At 43.1% G+C, this 27,497-nt stretch overlaps 1 protein-coding gene across 16 annotated transcripts in view; it reads right to left on the reverse strand.

Annotated features, from left to right (window-relative positions):
• Window positions 1-5,884: 5,884 nt before the first annotated feature.
• LOC128455113 (rho GTPase-activating protein 12) overlaps window positions 5,885-27,497 on the reverse strand; it is a 39,210-nt gene continuing 17,597 nt past the window's right edge. For 2 of the 16 annotated variants that reach the window (XM_053438756.1, XM_053438757.1), the window contains exons 3-19: window positions 16,212-16,478; window positions 14,402-14,608; window positions 14,039-14,119; window positions 13,672-13,800; window positions 13,432-13,500; window positions 12,341-12,415; window positions 11,691-11,752; window positions 11,480-11,561; window positions 10,857-10,958; window positions 10,467-10,565; window positions 9,470-9,566; window positions 8,980-9,099; window positions 8,508-8,606; window positions 8,204-8,281; window positions 7,960-8,094; window positions 7,238-7,343; window positions 5,885-7,127 (exon numbers count right to left, since the gene is read on the reverse strand). In XM_053438756.1, the coding sequence (XP_053294731.1) occupies window positions 6,953-7,127; window positions 7,238-7,343; window positions 7,960-8,094; window positions 8,204-8,281; window positions 8,508-8,606; window positions 8,980-9,099; window positions 9,470-9,566; window positions 10,467-10,565; window positions 10,857-10,958; window positions 11,480-11,561; window positions 11,691-11,752; window positions 12,341-12,415; window positions 13,432-13,500; window positions 13,672-13,800; window positions 14,039-14,119; window positions 14,402-14,608; window positions 16,212-16,478 (1,983 nt within the window). In that variant the 3' untranslated portion in view covers window positions 5,885-6,952. Of the gene's footprint in view, window positions 7,128-7,237; window positions 7,344-7,959; window positions 8,095-8,203; window positions 8,282-8,507; window positions 8,607-8,979; window positions 9,100-9,469; window positions 9,567-10,466; window positions 10,566-10,856; window positions 10,959-11,479; window positions 11,562-11,690; window positions 11,753-12,340; window positions 12,416-13,431; window positions 13,501-13,611; window positions 13,801-14,038; window positions 14,120-14,401; window positions 14,609-16,211; window positions 16,479-27,497 lie in introns of all 16 variants that reach the window. The other 14 variants (XM_053438759.1, XM_053438761.1, XM_053438767.1 and 11 more) reach the window with 14 other exon arrangements.

Below are 27,497 nucleotides of genomic sequence, written 5' to 3' on the forward strand. Positions count from 1 at the left end.
CTCTTCCAAAGGTTTATCAGCAGCAAGCAGCAGCTTCACCACAATCTACACTGGGAACCATTACTGGAAAAGGCTTCTGGACATTTACATAACTCCCAGTGACTGTCTGTCTGTGTCTCCATCCGTGTCTCTGCTTCTCTTTTCATCTTCCTCTCTCTCCATCCTGCAGCTTTATCCTCAGCTCCAGAGTTGAACCTGTTAACTTACATTCCACGGAGGGAAAGAGATCCCCCCCCCCCCATCCCCTTTAATTCACTGTCATCTCCAGGTCTGTTGTGTTTCTCTGAGGAAGGATCCAGTTAAACAGTTGATTAGTGATGGAAACTGGGAGGAGACGCTCTTTACTTCCAAAGCAGCTCAATGATCACAAACATCTCCTGGTTCTCGTCTCCTCGTCTCCTCGTCTCCTCGTCTCCTCTGTCTTCAAAGCCTCAGGCTTCAGGATGGATTCCTCGTTCATCACAGGAGGAAACAATGAAAAATCTGAGATCCTGGTAGAAATCATGATGTTTAAGAATCTTCAACCTGAAGCCATCTGTTATTCTCTCTGGTTCCTGATCGACCCCAAACATTTACTGATGGTGGATTTAAAAGATCATGTTTTAACTGTAACAATATTTCCCTCTGGACTAATTCAAAGACTTTAATTAAATTAAATCTATGAATCTGAGTCGATCTTGATGTATTTAAGAGGCTCTTGGGCCTTTCTAGTTTTATCATGTGATCCTGTATAAAAAGGATCCAGACGATGAACTCAGATTCTCTGTTCACCTTCATGGAAACAAGTAATTACTCAAACCAATTTCTGTGCAATTAATTTGTAACTATTTCATTGATTTTCAGTCACGGCTTCCATGACAGTGTATTGATTTGTGTTTGCTCCATCCATCCGTTATGACCTCAGTGAATGGTTAACTGGCTCTTGGATCCTTGTGTTGGAATGTGCACACCAGCTTAGTTCTTGGATCCAGAAACAGTTAAACAGACCTGAATATTTTTGAATTATTTTGTTCCTGTTTGTTTAACTGGTCGGCGGCAGAGAGGCAGCGGTTACACAAACGACTCCAGGAATCCAAGCGTGAGATGTTTTCCACCAGAATGACCGGAGACGTGTGAACTCGTTGGGAGAAATCAGGCGAGACAGTGAAGCTCTGAGTCGACACGGTGGACAAACCTAACAGAGCATGTGAGAACACAACGTGCAGTCGCTCCCCCTGCTTTTATTCCACCGTGAAAACATTAACTTGTGATTCTCGACACTTCATGGTAATCTGCTCTATTAGTTCCTTCCACCCCCCCCCCCCCCCCCCGTATTTCTTGCAGCATGTATTTCAAGGCTCATGCTAATCTATGCTAAACTTTTATTGTGTGAGTATAACGTTCAAGTACAACACTCAACAACCACTCGGGCCTATGAAACTAAAATTACTCACCCTGTCATTTCAATGCCTATTTGTTTGAAATGTCCTACAACCTTATATACTTGTAATGTGTAGACATAAATCTACAGATTATAGATATTAGATACAGACAAAAGAGACAGGATGGAAAACAGTTTAAAGAGAAAACCAAGGTTCTAATGTCTCGATCAACACAGAAGATCGTTTCCTTTACTGATGTATTGATCGTTCCGTTTGTCCACAAATGTCCAACTCCGTCTGTTTGACATATTCAGTAAGTTTCTCTGATCCTGTTTCTGTGTTAATGCTCAGTGTCAGAAATGTCCAAGCGTCCCTGTGGATCAGCTCGTTGGCCTTTCTGGGTAAATCTCCTTAACTCGGTTACATGGCGTCTCTGCCGGCAGCCAGCAAACCAAAGTGTCAAGAGAGGCAATTAAAAACTAATCAATTCTTTTATTATTGCATGGTTGATTCCATTCGCCTCCATTTAGCAGCAGCTCATGTGAAGACAGCGACAGAAGACAGACGGAAAGACGCAGAGTCCACGGTCAAGAGTTCATTTAAAATAAGTTGTACGTTGTGAGATTTTAACAATTGAAATACTTAAAAAACATAAGGGACAAATCATATGTGCTATATTTAAGGAGAACGGGCGGATGAGAGGGACCTGTTACAATAATCAAAGAAATTAGACCAGAAATCTATCTCTTTGTCACATTAAAATAATAACAATAATAGAAATTGACAGATAGAAATGATCAGTTTGTGTTGCAGAAAATGTAATATTCACGCGTCCCACCTGGATGGGATAACAAACAGAAACCAAAACACTTAAACCACAAGTAATACCAGCAGAAACAAAAATATTCCCCGGAACCCCAAGTTCATTTAAAAGCCTCAGTTCATCAGTTTAAATAATCCGTTCTACTCAGTCCCATCAAGAAGCCATGAGGTTGCATTTTCCACATTTTCAGAAATGCAACCTCATTACTAACTTTTGAAAACAGAGACAGAAGTTGCTTTCTGCTGGAGGAGATCAGGTTCATGGAGGAAACATCAGTTCAGTCTGTGATAAGAAGCGACTCCTCGGTCCTGCCTCCGATAAGAGAGGAGGAAATCCACAGCTGTGAATCTGAGAAGCTCCTCAGCAGATCATTGGTCGGAGCCTCTTCTCAATCCAACCAGTTCAGCTTCGGCTGCTCAGTCACTGGTTTCAACTGGAGCTGTTTGTTGCTGGCTTCCTTCATTCAAGGGTTTAAGTCCAAGTTCCAAGTGAAACTCTTTGGTTGGAGTGAAGTAAAGACGGAGGTCAGAGGTCAGAGGTTTTAATAAGCAGCAGCACCCGCTGACGTAAATTTAATTATCTTATCTCCTCAAATAGAGACCGAGGCCTTTACTCACCTTTCACTGCAGAAGGTAACAGTTCTGATGACAGTATTTTAAATACTTATTATGATCATTATTTGGGGATTGAGCTGTTTTTAACTGATAGGACAGAGCTGCAGCTTGTTCAGAAACCAGGGGTGTGTGTGTGTGTGTGTGTGTGTGTGTGTGTGTGTGTGTGTCTGGTGGAAGTGAGGTTTCTCTTTAGCCTCGGGGTGAAGTGCACAACACTCGGACACACGAGTCCACCTGGCTGCTCCGGGATTCAGCCGGTGTCAGGGAACAGAGAGGTTGTGCTGGAGCTGCCAACACCAACGTCTGTGGGGAGCATCATCATCATCATCATGCAGGAGGCGAGAAGGAGCAGGAGCAGGAGCAGGAGCAGGAGCAGGAGCAGGAGCAGGAGCAGGAGCAGGAGGCGAGCAGGAGCAGGAGCCTGGCAGCAGATCAGGTGAGAGTGTGTTTGTGTTCAAATTGCAAAGGAGAATGTGATCACCATTCAGGAGTGAGCGTCACAGAGGAGGTGCTGCTTGGTCTGAGTGTGAAGATGGAAGAGGAGGTCCTCAGAGGGGGTCACACACACTCTAACACACTGTCAGTGCAGGTGTGTGTGAGTGTGTACCTGTGTGTGTGTGTGATTGTGTGTACCGGTGAGCATCTAGTCTCTCCATCAGTCCTCACCACCACAGGGCATAATTCATTCAGCTGTTAAATGAAAGATAAATGAACGTGGAAATATTATGAATTGATTAATAAATGTAAAACAGAGAAAAACGTCTTATGAAGAAAACATTCAGACACTTTATCTCATCATCTCTCTGCCTCCTGTCAGTTCACCCCCCCCCCCCCCCGTCTCTTCTGTTCTTCTGCTCCTCATCATCTCCTCCTCAGTTCCTGATATAAACACAGAACATGTGTAGCTATACAACATGAGGTCAAAGGTCAGGAGGAGGCTGGCAGGAACACAGGGAGGCTGGGAAGCTGGACTCATATCTTGCTTTTGGATTCATGGTGTGTTTTCCCTATTTTATTTATTTACTGGTATGTTGAATCTTTAATTTACTCAACAGAGAAAAAATATTTTGATGAAATAAAGATAAACCGCTTGTTAAATGAAAGGATTTTCTATTTGTCTCAGTTTCATATTATTGTAAATTCTAATTTAGGGCTTTAGTTTGTTGGTTAAAGGAACAAGACATTACTGTGAGCGCTGAGATGACTCTACAAAAATAACCTTTTACATTTTGCTGTGATAGATAGACTGTGAAAACTTCAGCCTTGATTCTGCCCCAGACAGAAATGAAAGGTTCTCAGTGAAAGAATCCCTCTGCTTCCTGTAGACCTTCATACATCTAAAGACCCTTCACATGCACAGATGAGCAATGACACACTTAAGTAAAGAGGAAACCACGAAAAGCACAATACAGGCCTCTAAAGGTTGGATTCTGGTTTCTGCAGCTCAGCCTGTGTTTACCATTTCCAAAGCTGCCTGATATTTTTAGCTCTGCCTTATCAGCAGGAGCCACAAGGGCTGAGGCTGCAGAGGAGTGGATGCTGGGGGGGGGGGCTGACGCTGGGCCGGGGGCACCTTCACGACAGCCTCTCTGTGGAGGACATGTCAGTGATAACTGAGGTATCTCCTCATTCTGCAAAGCACAAGTCGGTCTTGAGTTTTACATTTCAGCAGATTGTCATTCAGAGTCTGTTCGGTGAGGTCAAGGTTCACGACCTCAGACCGGCTGCAGGAGGTTCTCTGCTCCTACATGAACGACAACGATCTCTGCATCTCAACATTAAGATCTCATCGATTCCTCTCCTCATCGTCTTGTTCTTCACTCTGGTTTAAAAACTGTGGAATTCAATCTGTCTCTTCAGTGAGAAATTCTCCAATCACACAAATATTTACTGATTCTCTTTTCTGAAATGAGATTTGCTCCTTTTCTCCTTTTAAAGTGAACTTTAATAGCTTTTTTTATTTCAGATGCTGGTTATATTTAGTATTTTATGACATTTCAAGTTATTCTAATAATCCATAATGAACACAATTAGTCGTAAGCCAAACACCAACATGAGATTTTCCTTGTTTTGCTGAATGTGCATCATTCGATGAAGCTGAACAAACACCTCACGTGGATTAAACCACTATCGAGGGGTTGTATTCAGGTCAAAGCACCAGAGGAAGAGTTGACCTCGTTTCTAAGGTGCTGCTCTGTAAGTGGAGCAATTTAAAATAGGACAGTCCAGAAATAAAAAATAAAAAATAAATAAATAAAAGAACCTGCAAGAAAAGCAAAACTCGTTTCTCTCAAGGACGGATGAAGGTTCACGGTGCTGTGAGCCCAGAGCAGCTTTTTAACAGTCACTGGTTTCATGATTAAATTAATGATGATTAGAATCAAGATGTCAAAAGTTCATAAACACTTAACTGGGCATCTTATTGCATAAATGAAAACAACTTTCTGAGAAGATCAAGTCCAGAGTTTGGTTGAATAGTTATAATTTCACACCAACATATTATTCTTCTGATAAATCAACTCCAGGCCACAAGGGGGCATCGGTCTGATCTGCATTGAGTTAACCCCTTAATGCCTGAATTAATTTCCAATTATATAAAAAATATTATTTGTGTTTTTGGCTGTCATACAGATGATTAATTAATTGGAGATTGTTAATTTCAATATATCATATACAATAGATATGAAATTAAGGTATGAGGCAAATTAGCGACATTAGGCATAATGGGGCATAACCTTAATTTAACACATTTTCCAGTCTCTGCTTTGTAGATTGATGCTGTTTTTGCTTGAAATTGAATAACAACACATGTTTCTGTTCCATCATCACAGTATTTCAAATACAGCTTAATACCTCAAAATAACTTTGCTGCAGTCCTAAGGGGCTAGTATGTATTTCCCACTCCGACCACTAGATGGCGGCAGAGTGCTTCCAATACCTTCCGTGGTATGTGTAGTATTTGCACCATCAGGCATAATCGTCACCTCGGCGGCATTAAGACCGGAATGGGGTTTGAGGCGACTTCGCGAAATTCGTCCACAAGGAGTTAAGTTCGAATGTATGAACAAGTAGAATCACGACACCTCTCTTGTTCCAGGTCTTTATTCCAGTTTGATAAAGCCAACATCATGTTTCTTTGCAAAGTTACATTCACAATCTTCCATCGACCTGATTCACAGGTAAACCTCCACTTCCCCTTCATCACGTCTCTCTACACGTCCATTAGTGATTTCTCCCTCTTCTCTTATTCTTAACACTCCCGGCAAATGTACTTATATTTACTATTTTATACAATATATCATCAGTGAATCCATTCATACATCCCCCCCCCCCCCACATGCACACACATATACACTGTACAAATGTATCCATGGTCGAGGAAAGCAACAGCTGAGTTCCGCTGTTTTGTTTTCAAGTTGATGATTTGTTCTAGAAGCCGAATGTTGAAGGCGGCGTGCAGATATAATACAGAGAGCGGCGAGAACCTCCTGTGTGTTCTGAGGACCCCGGTCCAGGAACAGGGGGAGAACGAGGAGGAGGGAGGAGAACGGAGCATTTTAAAATAAAAAAAAAAGAACGAGATCAATACAGAAAGAAGCAAAAGTGTTCATTAAAGTAAAAAGTAAAAAAAAAGCCCTCATATCCCTTCTTCTCCTCGGTCGAGCTCCGACTTCTTTCACCTCTTAGTGTTAAAACGTTGAAAGTGAAGCAGAGGATGAACAGCAGGTTGGTTTGTTCTGTCGTTTCCCTCGGGAGCGATGGGTCAATACACGAGTTTTACAAACAGCGTCATGTTGATGCTCAGTCGGCCGGTGCAGTAGTGGAGGAGCGTTTCAGAATCCAGTGTCGGGACAAGAGGTCGTGACCTCTGCAGCTACAGGAGAAAACGAGCTACTTGGAAAAAAAAAAGTGCAAAACCTTTTTTTTTTTGGTCGCTAGTTAGTTACATCTTGAATTTTGGTTCAGGAGACGTTGGCTTTGGTCCAGAGTTAGTCTTTGTGGAAGTTGGGAGAAGCCAGTGAGCGCAGGTTGGTTTGAGATGAAGATTAAACAGCTGACCCCCCCCCCCTCCCCCCCGGGCCGGGTGAGGAAGAGCTCTGCGTTTGGGGGAGACACAAATGTCCACATAGGATTTGTCCTCTGGCTTCTTCCGTCTACCGTCCAAAAATGTTCTCATACTCCAGCAGTATCAGCTCCACGATCTGGTTCTGGTAGACCATGTGGACCGCCATGTTCCAGGTCTCGGTCTCGGGGCGCAGCAGCGTGGGGCCGAACACGATGGCCACGCTCTGGGTCGTCATTCGGTTCTCCTCACCGTGGTCGATCACCCTGGAGGGAAGATGGAATATTAAATAACCTTTAGGCTGATAAGCTGGAAAAGAAGGAAGTAACAGTGGTGACAGCCTCAGAGTAGATGAATATTATGGTCTGTCTCTTACGTCCTGAGGTGCTTGAAGAGGACCTGCATGGTGTCCTGGTTCGGCTTTGGCAGCTGTCGGACCAGATCTTTGATGGAGTGAACTCTCTGCTTGTAGTCTGAAATCTCTGCAGCACAAAAACAAAATATATATCAAATGTCTGAGTGAAGGATCCGAGTGCACTAACAATCTTTTACCCCTCAATGAAATGAACCACAAGGATAAAGGCTTTAGAACTTGCTGCAACATGACCAGAGAGAACTGAGACAAATAACTGAGGTTTTTCATTTAACAAAAAAGGTAGAATAACTTCAACACCCACAATGCACTGGGCTCAAAAGGCACTTCCATGACTCCCCTATTGAAAAGACTGGACCAGAACTTCTAGTGCGTTTAGAAATGTGAGTGGAGAGATCATTCTTCAGCCACACTTTGCTTTTTAAAAAGAAAGATTTAGTGGCAGCTCTATGGAGAGAAATCAAACTTAAACCAGTGATATTGAAAATAAGCAAATTTTCCATTTAATATCTCCCAGTTTAAATTAATAAAATCAAAACAACATATAATTCAAAGGAAGATCCTGGAGAACAAAATGCTTGTTGAGGTGAATTTCAGTTCGATGCTGGTTTGTGGTTTTACAGCAGTAAATGATTCTTCTAACGACCCATTTCTTAAAAAAGAGAGTTCACACACAGCGAACCCATAAATAAATAAATAAATAAAGTCAGAGGCACAGGACGTACTGATGGAGCTGACAAAGTCATGGAAGAGCGAGTAGGTGAAGAGCGGCTCCGGCAGCTCTCTGAAGTACATCTTCAAAGCTCCAGTGGTCACATGGATATCCTCCCACTTCCCGTCGGCCAGGTTCACCTTCTCATCTGGACACAAACACACTCTCCAGTCAGACCAGTTCACACCATGACAGGAGAAAACTACAGAGAAACTAACTCCTCAACATTAATCTCATAATTATAATTAGGGACCCACCGTGATTGACAGCAAAGCGTAGTTTCTGTATGACAGCCAGGTTTCCACTGACTCTGTAGATCCCGTCCACACACAGACCTGCAGGGCATGATGGGAGGAAAACACCAGTTCAGCCACATATGAGAATTACTCCAACGTTTTTATTATTTGCTGTGATGATTCCACTAAAACAAGACGAGTGTACATCATGTTGTCAGGCGATGGTTAATCTTCCACGACCTCGAGTGCCAGAAAACTAAAGATTAAACGTTAGAAGGAACTCTTTCCTCTGAATACAGGTAAAGTGATAAAGTTGCCCACACACCACTGGTCTCCACGTGGTCGATGCACGTCGTCACGAAGCTCGGCACCGTGCCGTTCTCCCTGTGACACAAACTGGACAAACTGCAGCCGAACACCTGATCTGAAGACGCACAACAACAAACACAAAGTCATAAAACAGTTCAGAGTCCTCGGTCGGTGAGTTTCGGACTCAGTCAGAGCTGCACTCCGGTGTTGAGCCATATGTGAGGCGGTTGACTTTTATTTTTTAAATGCCAAAGAAGCAGAATTCTCTCAATCAATTCAGTAAAGTTTTTATCTCAAAGTTCAAAATCACCAAATAAAAAATTCATGAAATTCACTGGACAACAACATCAATAATCCAATAAATGTATGAAACCGAAATACGATATGATAATTAGTAAAGCCTTTGCCCTCACACATAATTCAGCATGTGTGAGGGAGATTTTGTTTGTGTTTGTGTTTGTGTGTGTGTGTGTGTGTGTGTGTGTCACCTTCGATGTATCCCTTGTCTCTGACGGACTGCAGGGTGGGACGCCGCGTGAGGAACTTCTTCAGCTTGTGTCTGGTCTTCTTGTTGTCGTTGGTGTCCACGCTGGAGGAGTTCTTCATGGCTGTGTAGTGGAAAGGAGAAAGCAAATTGGTTTCCAGCAGTCGTGTGAGCGCCCTGGTGTTCATGACGGCTGCTCGATGTTTTGGAGGAATGGAACTGATAAGCAGCTGTTTTATGAGGCAGGTTAAGTCGTATGAGGAAGTTGAGACACTTAATCAAACTCAGGTAATTCACTGGGTTGTTGTTGTACTTTGATTTTCACTCTTCGATACACACAGCAGTTCATTTCTCTTGTACCCTGTTCATTAAACACTTCAGTCTTTCACTCTTTATGACTTACTACCAACTTCACTAAAACGTATATGTCATGCTTTGTTTTTCTACGCATGTGCTTATGTTTCAGTTAAACCTCAGTTCACATTCAAACAGACCTCTGCCTTTCTTCGAGTCTCTCTGTTCTTTGTCTCCCGTCTCAAAACCAGGAGATTCGGGCAAGTCCTCTTCAATGGCCTCATCAGACTCCCAGGCCTAAGAGAGAGAGACACACACACACACACACACACACACACACACACACACACACACACACACACACACACACACACACACACACACACACACACACACACACACACACACACACACACACACACACACACACACACACACACACACACACACACACACACACACACACACACACACACACAGGGATAATAAACGTTGGCTGTTAAGATCTGCACCTGCTGCACCTTCGGACGCCCGTTTGGACTCCCGGGCGCCGGAGGAGGACTCGACCGAACGGAGACAGAAATAACATTTATTCATTTCTATTTGCTGTTATTTAAAAAAATAGTTTGAATAGTTTGAACCTAAATAATAGGTTGTAGCTTTTTCACAAATGATTTGTTTTACTGACTAACATTCAGAAACTAGAAAGGCGCTCGGAGACATCTATAAAGGCCGACGCCCTGTTTGTGTTGCCGTGTTAAAGAATGTGAAAAATAATATCCTGGATCTGCTGGTTTATCTGGAATCTGCTCCAAAATGTATAGAATTCTTCCTCTGAACATGAAGCACTGCAGAAAATGTAAATAAATTGATTCACTAGTTTTTGCGTAAACCTGCAGATAAATGAGCAGCTGATATTCAGTTGAAGACGCAGCTCACCGACATCTGTTTTAAAATGTGTACTTTCATTAGGAAAGCAAACATGCCAGCAGCACTTAGTAAAAATGTGATGAAGCCTGTTCCACTCCTCCTCTCAACAGGCTGCTCCTCTCTCTACATTCTCCAGCCCTGCAACTACCACTTTGACCGGATTGTTGTGTTTCGAGCTGCACAACAGACGCTTGAGTTGCCGACCTTTCGTTTCCTGAACCAAAAGGAACTGATGGAGGTTTCAGGAGTGAGGGCGTCAGTACTCACATGGGTGATGATGGTCTCCTGCAGCACTCGGTACCAGTCATTGATGATGGTGTCAGTGTCCCACTGGATCAGCAGATCCGTGCCGTGCCGAGTCTTCAGCTGCAACCGGGAGAGACACAACAGAGATTCAGCGAAACCTAGATTAAATTCAATCCTTCATGTGTTCTCCATGTGTGTGAGTTTGTGAGATTGGGTTGTGTTGTTGAAAGCAGCTTCGGAAAGAGAAACAGAACCAATGCAGAAATAAAGGCTCGTACAGATTCTTGAAACTGCACTTGAAAGATTGTTTGTCTTTCAGCACTTTCACTTTCAAGAAAGAAATCTAACAATCTGATTCAAAACAAGGAAAAGATCCAAGAGGACATAAACAGGCTGTGAGCTCACTCCCACCTCTACTACGTGCTTCTTGCTGGATTTGTCCTTGGACGCCCATTCCACCGAGCCGCCCCTCAGGTCGACAGTGAACTCAGGTTTGGTTTGACTGCCTCCAAACTGGAGAGCGAGAGATATGAAGAGAGGGAGAGAGAGAGGGAGAGAGAAAGAGAGAGAAAGAGAGAGAAGAGTCAGAGCAGATCAACACTGTTCTCATGAGTTTGCATCCCGGAGAGAAACTACACTGAAGCTGCACCTCCTCCCGTTAAAGCTCTTTCAGCTTCCATCCTTTTGCTGGGGCCAGCTGGATAACTCTGTATCTTTGATTGATGGTGATGTTATCGTGGCGCACTATGTTGTTCCAGGTCTGTTCTTAACTTGAATTCATTGTAACTGTATACGTCTAACACAGAGAATGTAAAGACCACTGTCCAGAGATGAAGCCTAAATATCCCAGACACAGGATCTTGCTCTGATGATGTAATTTAAAGCCTTCACTTGTGAGGAGCCATCATGTCATCTCACTCAACATTTCCGTTTCTGATTTCAATGACCCTGAATAATCCAGAGCACTTTTCAACAACTGACGTGATGAGAGACATTTTGTTTTCTTGAATAGAGAAAGTGTTTCTGTCGCTCACCCAACTGCTTCCACCTCCTTTCTCTTTGGCGAACAGCAGCGTGTGTCCTTGCAGCACCGTCCAGGAGGACGTCCAGCTCTTCCTGCAGAGAAAGATCACAAACGTTTTTGAGTGCAGGAAGTAATTATGTCAAAATCAAAATGAGCTTCAAGCAAATAGAGTGTTCATTTGAATAAGATTGGAGTTTATTCAAGGAGGCGGAGCTACTCACCGTACTTTCTTGCCAAACTCAGTGATCTTGGTCACATTCAGGACGCCACACTTTTCAGACGGCTGCAGAGAAGAGCAAACATTAGATAAGCAGGTGTCACACCAGTGGAAAAACACCACCACCGCAAAACCACCCCAGCACCAGAGAGCGATCCCAGCTGACTGCGCCCACAGGAAAAGCAAGTGACTGAACACGAGGGAGTGAACAGGGACAAGAGAGAAGAAGAGAAGAAACATGTCTGCGTCAAGCTGCATTCAGCCAGCGATCTAATGCCTTTGAGGATTAAGAAGCAGATTCTAGGGACACACGGATGATAAAGCCAATCAGGAACCTGAACACTTATTTCAATGCCTCTTGAAATCATGAAGCTCCTGTGTGATTTCAACAAACACAAGCAAAACACAATCTAACCAAAAATCTGTGTTTCTAAAGAGACTCGAGTTCAGATTTCCTCTCTGTGTTTCTGCCGTCACACTCGACTTTGCTCTAATCATTTCCACATCATCCAGACCAGTGTGGAAACCCTGCAGCAAGCCGCCAAATAATGTGCTGCTGCCTCCAATCAGGGACGACATGAAACCCCCCCCGCAGGACAGAGCCTGGTGGGCGAGCGAGGAAGCGAGGTAGCGAGGTTAGGGGTGAGTACTAACAGAGCTGGGGGACTTGGGAGACGAAGGGCAGGAGTCAGAATCAGGAGAGGGGGGCGCGGGGCCCAGAGGAGCGTCCTGGTGAGGAGACAGGGAGGAAAACACAAAAACTGTCACATGGGCTAATAACGCAGTGTTAATGAGAAAATGACGGGAGGTTAAGAAGACACAGAGAGACAGCTCAAACAGTGTGATTGCAATTAACGGTGAGATTACGAAGCTGCCAAGTGTGTCAAGTACCTGTGAGATGTCCAGGAGGCGCACACGGGTTATTAATTAGATGTGGATACAGCAACAGGGTTTGACAGAAATCTCAGGCAACTACAAACTATTATATTTCAGGGTTTCTGCAGGTTTCAGTCAGTTACTTTTCAGGATTTAATATGTACCTTAATAATATGCTCTTTATTATAATCTCACATCTGCTTCACATGTGGCTTTGTCAGTCTGTCGGCTGTTTTCTCCATCCACCGTTTTTATTGTTCACTTGTAATTTGTAATTTTGATCTTTCAAGACTTTACTATGAACATAATGACTGAAGATATGTTTTAAGTACGACAGATATGAAGGAATTTGTTTGTAGTTTTCTTACATGATGCTTAAATCGTTGAGAAATAACTTTTTAAACTATGCAAACAAAACATTTCTCTAAAAAACTAATTTTAAAGTTAAACGCAAGTTAAAAGTAGCATTAAAGGAACATTAACATTTTCTAAATCATCTAAATGTATTCAAATCCAAGCCCAAAAGTGAGATTGGTTAATTTTAGACTTTTTAAGACCCTGCAGAAACTCTGTGTTTTTATTTCACAATATTTCATCACTTGCTTTAAGGCTGCTGTTATCGCTCAACAAGATTTAATTAACCAGGTTTGTGATTGAAGGTCCAATTTCTAAGCAGAGTTATTTAAATGAACAGGCTCGATCAACTCGGAAAATCATGCAAGAAAAAAAAAAATTAAAAAAGGGAAAATTGGCAGAGTAATTATTTCTTTTTCTGTTTTTCTGATTATCCTGATTATCTTCATGCAAGCTGATTGGCTGCTGGGATGAAGGCACAGGGCACTGATTGGTCGGTGGGGCAGACTACTGACTTTGGGTTTGTACGGGTGAAGGTGAAGACGGGCGGACACTGCCCGGAAACGTCTGGTTTTTAACAGCCGCTGCAACGCAACAAGTCTACAACTGAAAACTGTTGACCTTTAAAACACCATCGCAATGAACACAACAGAAAACAGCTGAACTGTAAAAAAGTTAATGTTTTAGGTTCATACACTATAAGAATCGTGAGGCGCCACTGGCAGGTGTGTACTCTGCAGATCCGTGTGTCCCACCTTGTCGTTGGGCTCCTGGACGTAGGCGCTGTGTCTCCACTTGGTCAGGACGATGGGCTCCATGTTCCTCCGGTCCAGGCTGCGGCTTTTAGGAGCATCTCCTGACGGCTGAGGAGGAGAGAGGTTGTACTGGAGGGAGGTAATTAGAATCGCACGGCGTCAGTGAACAAGACCTTTAACTTCCGCTAAGGAAATTGTATTTAAAAGATATATGTATCATCAGTTTGTGCCTTATTGTGTGTGAAATCTCTACGATGTGATAACGGGGGAAATTCATCTGATGAATCACTATCACAAAGTGGAAACCGGCCACTAACAGAAATGTTTATTTTCTTTAGTGTTGATTCCCTTTGTAATAGAGTTTTACCTTTGGCAGCTGCCACTCTGACCTGGAGCCGTCTGCACTGTAGTAATAAGGTCGACCCTGCTCATCAACGTGTTTCAACCACTGGTGACACACGGACAGACAAGAGAAAGCCCAGACTCATTCTGACATCTCAATGGATAACAAACCTCCTGGCGAGCATGAGGTGTTACAAGCAGTTTGTGGAGCTGTTTTGAATTTGGACCCATATTGTGCTTAAAATAATTTCCAGATAATGAGGAATATTTTCATCTTTTCATCTGTCATGCTGTTACAACACTGTTATAAGCAAACACTAGATCCATCACCCCCATGCATTGCCAGACACCACCACAGTACAGAGGATCAGCCCCGTGCAGCCGGTACCTTCTCGTTTGTATGGTCGCTCACGTACAGCCGGTGGCCGTACTCGTCCATCTCCTCCGACCAACCACGCGGCGGCGAGCCGTACTGACTGTCTGATTGGCTAGAGTAGGAACTGAAGCAGGTGTCCTCCGACGACAGAGGCTGAAGTCGACCGATGGAGAGCGAGAGGAACGGAAGGAAAGACGGCGAGAGCGACAGAGGAGTCGTCTGACATTGATGTAAAAAGAGAGAGAGAGAGAGAGGGAGAGAGAAAAAAGAGAGAGGGCGTCTTTCACCATGAAGTTACAGAGGAGGAAAAACAAATTTGCCAAGCACACAGAAAATGACAGAAAACCAGAAAAACCCATCAAGGAGTAGAAATCACCAACGCTCATGCTTCAGTGTGGAGGCTGCAGTGAGAGAGTGACTGCCTTTCACCTGTAGGTGGCAGTGTGGTGCATCCATTTAATGAATCAAAGATGAATCCCACATGATTCAGGCTGGGAAGTCTCAGTGTCTGTGATTGTGTCATCCACAGAATCATAACTCGTTCTCACTGTTGATATTGACTCGTGCAATTTTCAAATGACAAAAGTCTTTATGTGTTTTTTTCCCCCACAACACATTTTCTGGAAATAAATCTGGATGTCAGACAGAAAACTTTAAATCTTTTTCTCTGAAATATATTTAGTCTGACAAATCAAATTTCCCATCACAATCTGTCACCGCCAGCGGAAAACAATTTAGCTGATGTCTACATGTGCAGCTCTTAATCATGAGAAAGACACAACACAAACCGAATCCTGGCTCTGATTGTGCGTTTGTCATCTATTTAATATCTGAGTCATTGTCACCGAGGATATGTGAACACATGAGGGTGGGAGTTCTTGTAATTCTATACTTGTGAAAACCAGTTTAAGCTCAGGGTGACTATGGTTTTGCAAAGTCAGGTCATTTCAGCCGAGTCTGACTGGTTTTTGTGCATTGTAAAACTTTCACTTTTACAGTGTTGTCTCAGCCACACCTCAGAATCTAACTTTTTCCTTTTTATTGATTCCTGATGTGTTAATTGTTCAGGTGTTGATGGTTATCTCCGTTTCAGACTGGTTGTTTATATGGTATTCATATGTTGAATTTGATATCATGCCTGAAACAGTGGTATCTCTAATAAACTCAGAGATGACGAAGATTCAACTGTATCTTCTGCTAATTAAAAGGTAATAAAATATAATATCAAGATTCTGAATTAAGTTGAAAGTTGGGTTTTATAAGTTTTATGATCAGGGACGAATCCTTCTGGCCCTTTTGAGACATGATATTAATATCAGTCCCAACAGGTTTGATCATAAGTTCTTCCCTTGACACTTGACATGAACATATATCCTGACAGAGTCTCATGTGACCGCTTGTGATACCACTTCTATGCAAAAGGTCACGTACGTCCACCAGAACAAATCTTGAGGTTTTTACAGTCTCTTTATAGATGTGTCCGATGACCAAGTGTTTTTGTGAGTCGGTAAGTGTGTGTGTGAGTGTGTGTCTGTGTCACTCAACTTTGGGTTTCATCTGGTTTATGCAGCAATTGACCACATGTGTGGAATAACTCACGCTCTTACTTCCTCCACTGTTAGTGTTTACAAACAGTGTGAGCTGGATTACAGCTGGAGGTTTGTTTTTTCGTGAGGCAACTTAAATCAGGATAAAAATTTGAATAACTTTCTCAGTGAGATTTTGCCAAATGGCACTGTCACTGGAAGCTCTTCATAAAAGCAGGTATAAAGCAATGTGTCTACGTGTGTGTTTGGGTGAACCCTCTCTGCAGTGAATGTACCTCGGAGCTCTCTCCTGCGCTGTGGTTGTCTCCTCCGGAGTTCCCGCTGCTGGCGTCCCTGGCTCGTGGAGGTTTCCAGGTCGTCTCCTTGGTGCCGCGGTGGTAGTAGAAGTGTCGGCCATTCTGGTCCTTGTGGGTCTCCCAGTTGCCCAGAGAGTGGATGGGGGAGCCCGTGGGCAGAGGGGGCAGGCTGGTCTGAGTGATCTTCAGCTCCTGGAGGTTGGTGTAGACAGGCGACTCGGAGCGGCCTTGGCCTGAAGACACCGTCTGATGGAGGGAGAAAGACGTATAAAAAGAGAGAGGGAGGGAGGGAGAGAGGTGGAACTGTGAGTCCTCTGAGAGTGGATTTAAGTCTGTTATAATATACATATATACATGAAATCAGGGAAAACTTCCAGGACAGCGTGACGTAAGAAATGTTACAGATTTCAGAGTGTAAATCTACAGCTGCAGGTGCAAGTCGATGGACACCTTCATCCAAAATAACTTTAAGCACCGCAGGGCTTCAATCAAACCCCCCCACACCGTTCAATCGGTGTCTCCACTGAGGTGAAACTGCAGTAAACGACAGAGTGAGTGCAGAGTGAGTGCCAGGTGGGTTAGCGGCAGTGGAACATAGAGGAAACGACTGAAATGTCAACTAAACCTTATGTCGATGAAGCTGTCGACATAACCAGTGTTGACCATGGAGGAGCAGGGAACCTAAAGGATCAGCGCAGGGGGGGGAAGTCAGTGCTGCTGTTGCGTAACGCAGAGCGGCAGGGACCCGTGTCAGTTAAAAATAAGGAAGTAAAAGTGTCTGTCAAGGTGCATCCTGAACACTGAGAGGAGGGTCTGTGCCGACTCATCTTTACCACACCAGGAGAGAGAATTGTGAAATATCTGTCCCATCGAAAACAACTGAAAAGCCGAGGGATGGAGTGACTCTCCTCTGAACCTTGACCAGCGTGTGATTCAGTCAATGGACGACCTCTCATGATTATTTAATGCCGGCGTTACACAGACGCTGCCTGTCCGCGGAGCCACAGCGCAGACAGAGTCATGAATAATGCCAGCACCCACAGGGCTCTAAACATCGGCTCTGTGATGTTTTTATTGCACAGGGATCAATAGGGATGAAATATACAGGAGCTCAGCAAACAGCTGGAGGTGCAGAGGAAAACTGAATAATCAGACGCGTGTTGTTCAATACACAGCCACAGCATGACCGGATTACCAGACACACATTACATATACACAATGATATAAATGTGTAGTATACTTGAGGGATGATTGATAAGGGTTTTTTTTGTGCAGATGCCGTTATAAATCTGTTCTTCATCGTTTATTCTGTAAAATAAAAACAGTTTTATGACATGCTAATGCGCAGAACAAGACACAGCTTAAAACTTAACTGGTGCTCAACAATAACAAACGTATAAAACATTACCTCTTGCAGTGAGCAGCTCATAAACATATCGTCCTCTTCATCTATCAAGCTTGCTCTGAAGAAACTTCTCCTCAAACGGATCCTTGCCATTGTCCCCGTGTTATATATTGTGAGTTTGAGTTGAGCTCGGTCTAGGCACGCAGCGCTCAGCCCCGGAGACACTGCACCGTGCTCTTCCTGTACATGTGATTTAGTGCATGGATGTGTCAAAGAGGAAGTCCTAGTCAATCGACGGTTGAAAAGCTGTAATCCCTCAAAACTAGATTTTCCCCTCATGTCTGTCATGCTGTTGATTCAAATACATGCTGAGAAGCATTTTATAAAATTTCCAGCAAAAAAAAATGTATAATATAATACCCTAAAATGGCAAATTAACTGTTATGTTATTATTTATGTTTACAGTTATATTCTGCTTCAGGGTCATGTGGAACAAACTTAAAAAACGAATAAAAACACTTCCACAGACAGAAGGAATATAGATTCTGTTAAATACTGGCTCTAATTAAGTAAGTAAAAGCTGCACTGCATAGCGGACTCATTAAAAATTCACAGGACGTCTTGTAACTCCATTACAGCGGCGGCATGTTCCTGAGCAGCTGGTGTTGGACATCTGGTGTGAACAGCCTGATCAATACGGAGCCCAGAAACCAGTGACCCACAGTGGGACCGAGGTTGACCTCTTCTCCTGAGGAGGCTGCTCTCTTGGATAGTTCACTGTGCTTCAAGGAAAGGGTGGACCAGGTCGACAAGTGTCACAGTGTGTTGGAGTTTCAGAAAGTCTGTTCATTTGAAATACGGATAGTGACATCATTAAAAGAAAGCTTTGAGCTGACAATCGAGATTTCTGGTTGCTGCTCAGCATATGATTTCTTTCATATTTCAGTCCAGAGGGTTTATGGACAGAGAATATGAAGGGACAGAGAATGACGCTGCCAATTCCTGTCCAAGACCTGCATGCTTTTATCTGTGCTGCCTGCAGCTCTGCAGCTCTGCACTGGAATAATAATCAACCGGCCCGGTGCTCTTCAGCTGCAGATAAACCACATTAGAAACTGAAAAGAAACCTCGACTGAGAGAAAAGGGAAAAGGGAAAAGGAAAAGGACCCAGGGAACACAGCAGAGCTAATATTAGACGGAAATGTCTGCAGGTGCATTGGCATCATCCAGTTATATTTAGACGAGGCTGGTGTGAGATTCAAAACACAAACTTCCAGGTTACGTTCGCTGGCTCCTTCACAGATCAGAGTTATGTTGTGGTTTCAAATTTTAGTATGTTTCAGGGGTTATGATGGGTCATAGGATTCAACTTGTCCAAGCAGCATTGAAAACACAACAACAGCCAATGTGCTTATGTCACAGACAATCAATAAGATTTAACCTTCCTCGTTTGAACCCAATCTATGTCATTAATAAATCATCCAAACCAATCAATGCAAGACATGACTCTACGTGGAGGCAGAGCTCCATGAGGACTGTGTCAAACCCTCCATGGCTGAGGGATGGAGCAGGCAGCAGAGTCCTTTAGATGGCAGCCTGACAACAAAGTTAGTGAAGTTTGAAGAGGAGCGATGAAGCCAGAGGAGGAGGAGGAGGAGGAGCTCCACACGTTCACCTCCTCTCTCCTCCTATTTCCTCTCCGACACAGAAGAACCTGCTCTGCCGCATACCACAGAGAGCTGGGCCGTGCAACACAAAACACTCACACACGGTATAAACACACAGGAGCAGCTTGATGCAAAACCTTTTAAGAACAGCTCGGACTGATGTGCTCACACACACGTGGTCAAAGTCACACGTGCACACATATGCCCTCAAACACACACAGATAAATCAGCAACTTCTCTACTTCCTTGTTTACTAGGTCATTTAGTTTCACTGGGACAAAGTGCTGTTGACACACACGCACACGCACACGGCTGGAAGCTGTATTGCATAACATGCTTAGGAAATGTTTCTCAATGTTTTCCTGTTTGGCCTCAACCCCAGTGTCGCTGACGGAGGCAGAAATTGATCTTAATTTGATGACTCAGAAAACAACTCAACACAGAATCACTTGTATTTGTTACTTTGCATCTAGTAAACTGGTAAAACAAGGTATTTGATACTTTACAGACAAATAGATAATTGATTATATGTTCATATACATTGTACGTTGATCATATATAAATGTGTCAATCTGAAAGTAAATCAGTTGTGGCTGCACAGGATGTGGGGCGACTAGTGAAACCAGCCATGAGGCTTGACAGAGAGGAGGCTGTGAGACTAGAACACACTGCAGACGAGAGAGGAAACAAGGTGATCAGACAGGAAGCTGGTAGTTTCAAATTAATCTGCTGCTTCCTTCCTTCCATTTATCAGTTTTTCTTTTGTCATTCTCCCTTTTCAAACATATCTAGACCTCAAGTATTCTGAGTGATGACTGGGTACACAAGGGGGAGGCGGAAAGAAATCTGGAAATCTGTGTTTGCTGTATTTACTGAGAAATAACAAGGAACCGAACACGACAAAACATAGACATGAGTGAAGTCTGACCCGGAAAAGCTTCAGGCTGATAAAACACATCCGTTACAGCGTGGTGGGTCTTTCAGTCCGGTCTCAGGTCATCTCAGTAAATCTGACTGAGATGAATTAACAGGGGCAAAGGAAAAACAGCTACAGACAAACCGCCTGCAAGTCAACACAAAAGCTCTTTAAATAGCGGCACCACCCAAAGCAATTACGCAACTTCTGTGCAATTACATTCAACAGGAGAAAAGCGCGGACAATGCCACACAGCGGTAACACAATGAAAGGCCTGAGGAGAGTCTGTGCTCCGAGTGACCTCATGGAGTCAGGAAGCTTTCAGGCTGCACTGACCCAACACGCCACAGGACACACACCCATATTTAAATAAGGAGACTAAGCATCAACTAAGCTCCTGAAACATATATTACACTTCAACTTATAATAGATTATTTATTAATTTATAGGGTTTAAACCATGTTTTAAGCTTTGCCAGAGCCCTTTGCATTAGAAATCATTCAAATGAATGAGGCTCACTTGGGGCTGAATGTCACATTTCTTACAGTGTATAACTCTCTGTGGGGATTGTGTACAGATGACTGGATTGCGTGACTAAGTGTGCAAAAATAAACACACACGAGTAATAGAGAGAGTAAAAAAAAAGGGGGATTATCGGCGGCACCCAAATGTGGGAGCAAATGAACTTTCCCAGATGTTTGTGTGTGTGTGGTTTTTAGATTGCAGAGTCTAGGACCATATGCTTGTGAGTCTGGAACAGCAGCTGTCTGGATGCTGCTCTGCCTTCACCACAGGGGGAAAGCGTTATTCCCCTGGGGCCGGAACGCGATGCGCGGAACCACCATCGACCTTCCTGAACGCTGGAACGTCTCATTTCACAGGACTGTTGACTTCCAGTCACCCGACTGACATTTCTAACCAGAGACGTCTGTGAGGAGAAAATTAGTCGGTGTCGTTCAATGACATATTTTCACTCTCTGGGGTTTGAGGCTTTGTTCCTCGTGACACACGGCTTTTTTTTTTTAACAAATTCTAAAATTGCTCGGTATAATTATCTCAGAGTCAAATCAGCCTTAGATATAAAATCAGTGATGTGGGAAACACACTATCTGAGCAGCGAGGCAGCCACAGCCTTGACCGAATGATTTATCCCCTAATCCCATCTACCTGACTGGTCACAGCTAGTGACGCTAATTCTTCCAGCACAGTGTGTGGCTGGGGGCTGGAGAGGTCTGGTAAGGATAGCTGTCGTGTGTGTGTGTGAGTGTGTATGTGTGTTCGAGGTGATGATGTAATTGCGTCGCAAGGGGACAGGTGTGATCACAGCTCAGGACACGAGGCAAATTGGATGTGACTAATATGACGATGCTGTGTAACTTTTCCCTCCGACTTGGAGGATTAAAAGTTGTTGTTTACCTCACAAACACTCTACTATAAACCCTGTTGCTAGCTTAAATCTTTAAAAATCAAAGTTAAACAACAGAAGACACACTTTTCACTTTCACCACAGCAGAGCCCAGTGGACAGGAGCTTTCCTGCTGCCCTGTAGTTGTGGAAATAACCCGCTGACCACATCACAACAATCTAAACCACCAGTGATGGATGTTTACATCTCGACGCCTGTTATCTTAATCCAGCTGCGTTGATCCAACACAGCTGAGCAGGATGTAGATATGAAGCCCAGATATGGAGACTCTGTTAATGTCAGACTCTAAATCCTCCTGCAGGTAGATAAATCTGTTTATACTGAGCTGCACCGCACTTTTTTAAAGAGAGTTGTGCTACGAAAGGAGAAACTTAGAGTAAACAATTTACTTCAGGATTTACGACACCTGATCTACATCTAATCCAGGTCCCGCTGATACACCGGCCTGACCAATCACAAGCTAGTCCCAGCTGTCAATCAAGATGTTTCAATCCATTGAAGTGATTAAAACTAAACTAATAAGGAACATGAACGCTTGAACAAACATCAGTGCCGTTAAGTTTGGCGTATGTCCGATATGCTAACATGGAGGAGGCAGGGTTTATGACCAATGCTGCAGCCAGCCACCAGGGGGCGACCTCTTTAGGGGAGCTGTCAAGTCGTTTATTTCTTAAGGTTCCTACACATGATGGCTTTCAAGATTATTGGGCTGAAATGTCACTCAAATCGAACAGTTATGACCAACTTTGCAAATTTTCACAACTGTACACATAAGTGACAATTCTGTCATTCAAGCTTTACAGTTCCCCATCCATCAATATAAAAGGTATTTAAATTCTAACCAACACACTGATAAGTTCCAAAGATAAATTTAATCAAATCTACTTTTATTTTTACAAATAAACTTAATTCACAATTCAGAAAAAAGAAATGCCCTCTGAGGAGTTCAGATCTTTACAGTGTCTCATTCGGTCGGATCACATTACAACAGACACAGCTTCTCTGTTGAGCAGCTTGACCCAGCTGGGTCCTCTGAATGAGTTAAGACCAAATCCCGTGGGGGAGGAACAGGACGGAGTATTATTCCTTCACACACAGACAGAGTTCCTCTCAGGCCATCAGTCGGCATGTGTCTGATGTTCATTCATGGACATAAATGAGGCTGTATGCTCATTAACCAAGAGAAACGAGGACACACACACACGGTGCTGAGCTCGGCCCAGTGTCACCGACGGATATGAAGGGAGACTCAGCTGGGTGCAGTAATTATCTAAGTAGACTATATTCTTCCAAAAATACCACAGGGCCGCGTGTGTGTGAGGCCACCGGCTGGAACAACGTGTCAGGAAACATCTTCAACCATAACCTCATCAAAATAACAACGTCAACTGGGATCAAATAACAACATGTTAGTGTAATGCTTCATTTTATGGGTGAGTAATCTGGTCGTCGTTATAACAATAATAATTCTGTAAATATTTCAGATCCGTATAAAAACAAATAAAATCCAAGTCCTTCAAAAAAATAGTATAATAAAAAATAAATCCTAAAACCAATGTTGAAATGAATAAAACAGTAAAAAGTACAGAAGCAAGTGTAGGACAACCATCAGCAGGGAAAAGCTTCAGTGACGTTTTATTTTGGAATATATTCCAGGTCCTTTCTGTGAAGTATAACTCTCCCAGATGTCACTAACCTTTATTTTTGTTTCCAAAGGCATGTCTCATTACCTATGAATGAAGCGCCCGACCTCCTGCATGGTCCCTTTAGCTTGTTTGTGAATCTACAGATGATAATCTGTAAATTCCTCCTGGACTGATATCAAGAACATGTGCGTCAGGACAACCCGTAGCAACACAAACACAAACACCACGACCAGCATCAGCCTCTCAGCTTTAGGTCATCGCTCACAACGGTTTCTTTCCACTTCTGGACTCATGAAAAGACACATTCTTTCCCCCCTCTGCATTAATAATGGATATGAGGTCAAACGTGTAGGGGAGAAGTCAAACGCCTGCCGGGCTACTTGCAGAGGCTGAGTTAAGGGACAGTAGGTTCTGCATATACAGAATATGAGGACTTGTTTGTTGTTAATACTAAAGTTCTTTCCTTAAATGTATATTATCAGAGGAAATGGACAAACATGGAATGGAGGAAATGTGGAGGTTGAGTGTGTTCAATGCCCAGAAACAGCTTGTAACTAGAAACACTAGCCGTCATGAACTCGAGCCATAGACAGTGGACCTCATAAATGAGTAGGCGCTGGAAAACAGTGAGTCACGACTGACACATGTTACGAGTGGCCTTTTCACTCACACCACAGATCATGGAATAACACAGAAATCAAGGGTTTGTTCCAAGTATGGAGAATATATTACATAAGAGGGAGAGAATTACGTTTCAAGAGCACCCGCCCTGATGGCATATTGGATTAAATCTTCTTCATAAAGTGGACAAATATAAATCGACTTAGACAAAAAGGGTTTGTTGATTGGGTACAATCTGAAAAGGACATGTTCTTCTAAAGGCAATCGAATCTAACAAATGAAAAATAATTTGCAATCAGCACCAGTTGAGACCAGTTTACCAGACAACAGCTGAAATACCTTTAAAAGCAGATAAAAGCAACTTAAACTTCATTTGGCTGTAATTGACTTTGCCCATTAAGTTAACTGGATCAAACTTTCTCAGTGGAAAATGAGAAGCACACAGTATTTTGGAGGTCAGTGCAGCCCTGGCCTGATTGGGGTAACTGGGTTACTGACCGGACTTGTATATGGGACATTCTTACTCATGGACCAAGTTGTATTTCAGGCCAATTGACTTTTTTTTATAGAGGCAACAAGCACATAAAGCTGCTCACTGCACATGACGTCTTTCACCAGCTGGTGATGGTGTCAAAGGATCATGATAGTATAACACAATATAATGAGGTCATTTTGAACATGGCATCAACAGTTCCTCCCAACGCTGGTTACATTCAAGTTCCTTCACAGCAGCAGCTAAATCTCTTGTATTTCACAGTAGTACAGATCTTCTAATCCGGTGGTTATGACAAAATATAATGTTGAAAATCTGTTTTATTTACAAAGCAAAATTGTATAAAATTTTGATGGTTCCAGCTTTTACAACAACGTGTTTTATAGCTTTTCTAAATTCATATAATGAAAAACCAATATAGATTTGGAAAATTTCTAATTTTCTGATATTTTTCAAATGGGAGAATAATCAGTAAATTAACAAATGAAGCAAACAACTGTTATTTGATGTTTGACGCATGTGTATGAAATCAAAAGTCAACCCCGGGTCATATCTCATCGTCTAGAACGAAATGGAAAACACCCGCAGAGCTCTGTTTGCCTTCAGGAGCAGAGACTCAGCTCAACACACAGCGAAGCCGCCAGTTTAATTCAGCTTGACAATGAGCCCAACTCCTCCATCGACAGGCTGTTCACAGGGTCAACCACAGTTCAAGGTAACGGGCTGAGTGAGGAGGAAAGAATGTGCCGGCGAGAGCCAATCGGGGCAAAGATACAACACCTCTTTCAAATTTGAGTCAGAAATAGTCTCCTGCACAATCCCCTCAACCCGATTTAACCTGTGCATAATGAGAACTCCCACGACACTGCATGCGTTTGTTTTATTGCTCTGTTCTGTTGCATGGAGGCAGATCGGAGTCTCTCTCTCTTTCAGTCCAGGGAGGGTAGTTTGACTCGTTTGCTGTCAGAGCCTCACTCATCGTTTCCAGTTGAAGCACAGGACGGTGCAGAGAGATGAGTTTTTCTAGGATAGGAAATCACATCAGCCAGCTCACTTGTCGCAGTGTCCTGTGTTTTCCTTTGTGTTTGACAGTGGACATGACGTGCCATGCTAGCTATTAATACAGTGCTTAAAGAAGTACATGGAAAAATTATATCCATAATTAGATGAACACGCACCAGGTTCACAAGCTGCCTCTGCCTTCTCATTAACAGGATTTTGATTGGCTAGTGTCTTCCCTTCGCTTGTTCGACTAAACACAGTTTGATTGGCTGCTGCATTAGAAGTTGAGCTGTGCTTGACTTCTGAGGTTCTCACGGCAAGAAATGCATCGAACTGGAAATATAGGAACTGAAATTAGTCAAATTAATACACCAAGATAACTTGAAGATGTAAGCAAATGAGTTTCTATGTCTGTTACACTAATTACAGGCATGATGTAAGGTTTCCCAGTAGTGGGGCTCATGTGTGAAGTTCATTATAAAACCTCAGCTGTGAGAATCCTATCCCCTTGTCAGCCACCTTCAGTGCAATTATACTTCATTCTGTACTGGTATCTTAATGTTGATACCACTGGTTTCTGAAAGTAAATGTGAAAGCTAGCAAGCATACTCTATATCATTTAAATATTCCCGGGTATTTTGCTCCTAGCGAAAACCTGTTTCGACTTGTCTCTGCAAACCTTAAAAGAATGTGGCGTCGTGGGAGAGAAATAAAAAGGAGGAATACTCTCATATTTTGTGGCTCCTGCAGCTACAGGGAACAGGACACGTGTCCTCGTCTCCTCACAGATGCATGTCTCGACAGAACAGGAGGAGGAGGAGGAGAGTAAGGAGCAGGTATGAGGAAGACAGGGGCCGGATGAAGGATCCCTCTGGTTGAAGATTATCCTTCGGTCTTTCTGTAGCATGTCAGGACTTCTCCTTTTAAAAATGACTTCTTGGGCTCAAATACTGAGAAATTATGTGCAAAAGAAAACTAGTGACAGGGAGAGCACTAGTGCAATGCAAATACTTTCTTTTAAACAGTTTAATGAGTTTTATTTAACTCCAGCGCTTCATCTCCATATCCAAGTATCAACAGAAGATGTTTGGAAAAGTCAGGTTGATAATATAGCTTTAGGGTTAAGTCAATTAAATGGTATCTACAAGTCTGCAAGCTTTCATATAAAATATAAGCAGTATGTGATAGAGGCGTTTTGTACAAGTAAATTCATAGATTCAAAATGTTGAGGTGATGTTCTTCCTTAGTAATTCTCTTGGGCTCTGACCTTGATGATGACCTCGCATATGCTGGTGGATTGTTGCTCTTTTTAACAACACTTGTCTAATTCCATTACTCTCTGGTAAAAACACAAATAAAGAGCTGCTCTGTCTGTTGTGACTGTGTCCTTCAGCTGCAGGGCTGAGTCAGGAAGGGCGATGTTCTTTCACAGCTTCTCTCTGCCTGAACACATTTTATCTCCTCGAACCAAAGTTGATAAAAAAGACAAACGGCTCCGGAGCTGCAGACGTTTGCATATTGCTTAGATTTAGTCTCGACACCTCAACTGATACCTTTGCTCCGTGAAGCAGAGCAGCAAGGACGAGGCTCAGATCCCAGCTCGCATTTTAATATAACAAATTACCAAAACACAGCAGAGGTCCCGTCACAGAGAAGGCTTTGTGCAACTGAAAGATAATAACAAGCATTGTGTGACTTCACTTTGTATTTTGCAAGAAAATCAAGCCGTCCTTGAGGGGGTAAAATGCTAGTTTTTGCCTGTTTAGAATACCAGCCATTCACTGGGCCTGAACCTGTATTTCTGGTCTAGAATGCAAATGAACTGAAGCGTGCATCACGTCTCAGACATCACAACAAATCTCAACACAGCACAGAAACCTGCTCAGGTCGAACCAGTTCAACAAGACAAAGGGGGGCTTGCTGAGTTTTCTTTGTGGGATTTGAGTGCATTTTAACACATGAAGACAATAGCAAAACACTCTGCAGACGATGTGAAGTGTTATATCTGCTATTAAGTTGTACATTAACAGAGGACAGGAGCAGGAGGGAGAGAAAGAAGAAGAAGAAGAAGAAGAAGAAGAAGAGGCAGGCAAGTCTCCTGAAATAATCTAATAATCTCATCTGAAGTGGAATTATCCCAGGGGCACAG

This window comes from Pleuronectes platessa, chromosome 13 (assembly GCF_947347685.1).
Source record: "Pleuronectes platessa chromosome 13, fPlePla1.1, whole genome shotgun sequence".
In the NCBI taxonomy this organism is placed as follows: domain Eukaryota; kingdom Metazoa; phylum Chordata; class Actinopteri; order Pleuronectiformes; family Pleuronectidae; genus Pleuronectes; species Pleuronectes platessa.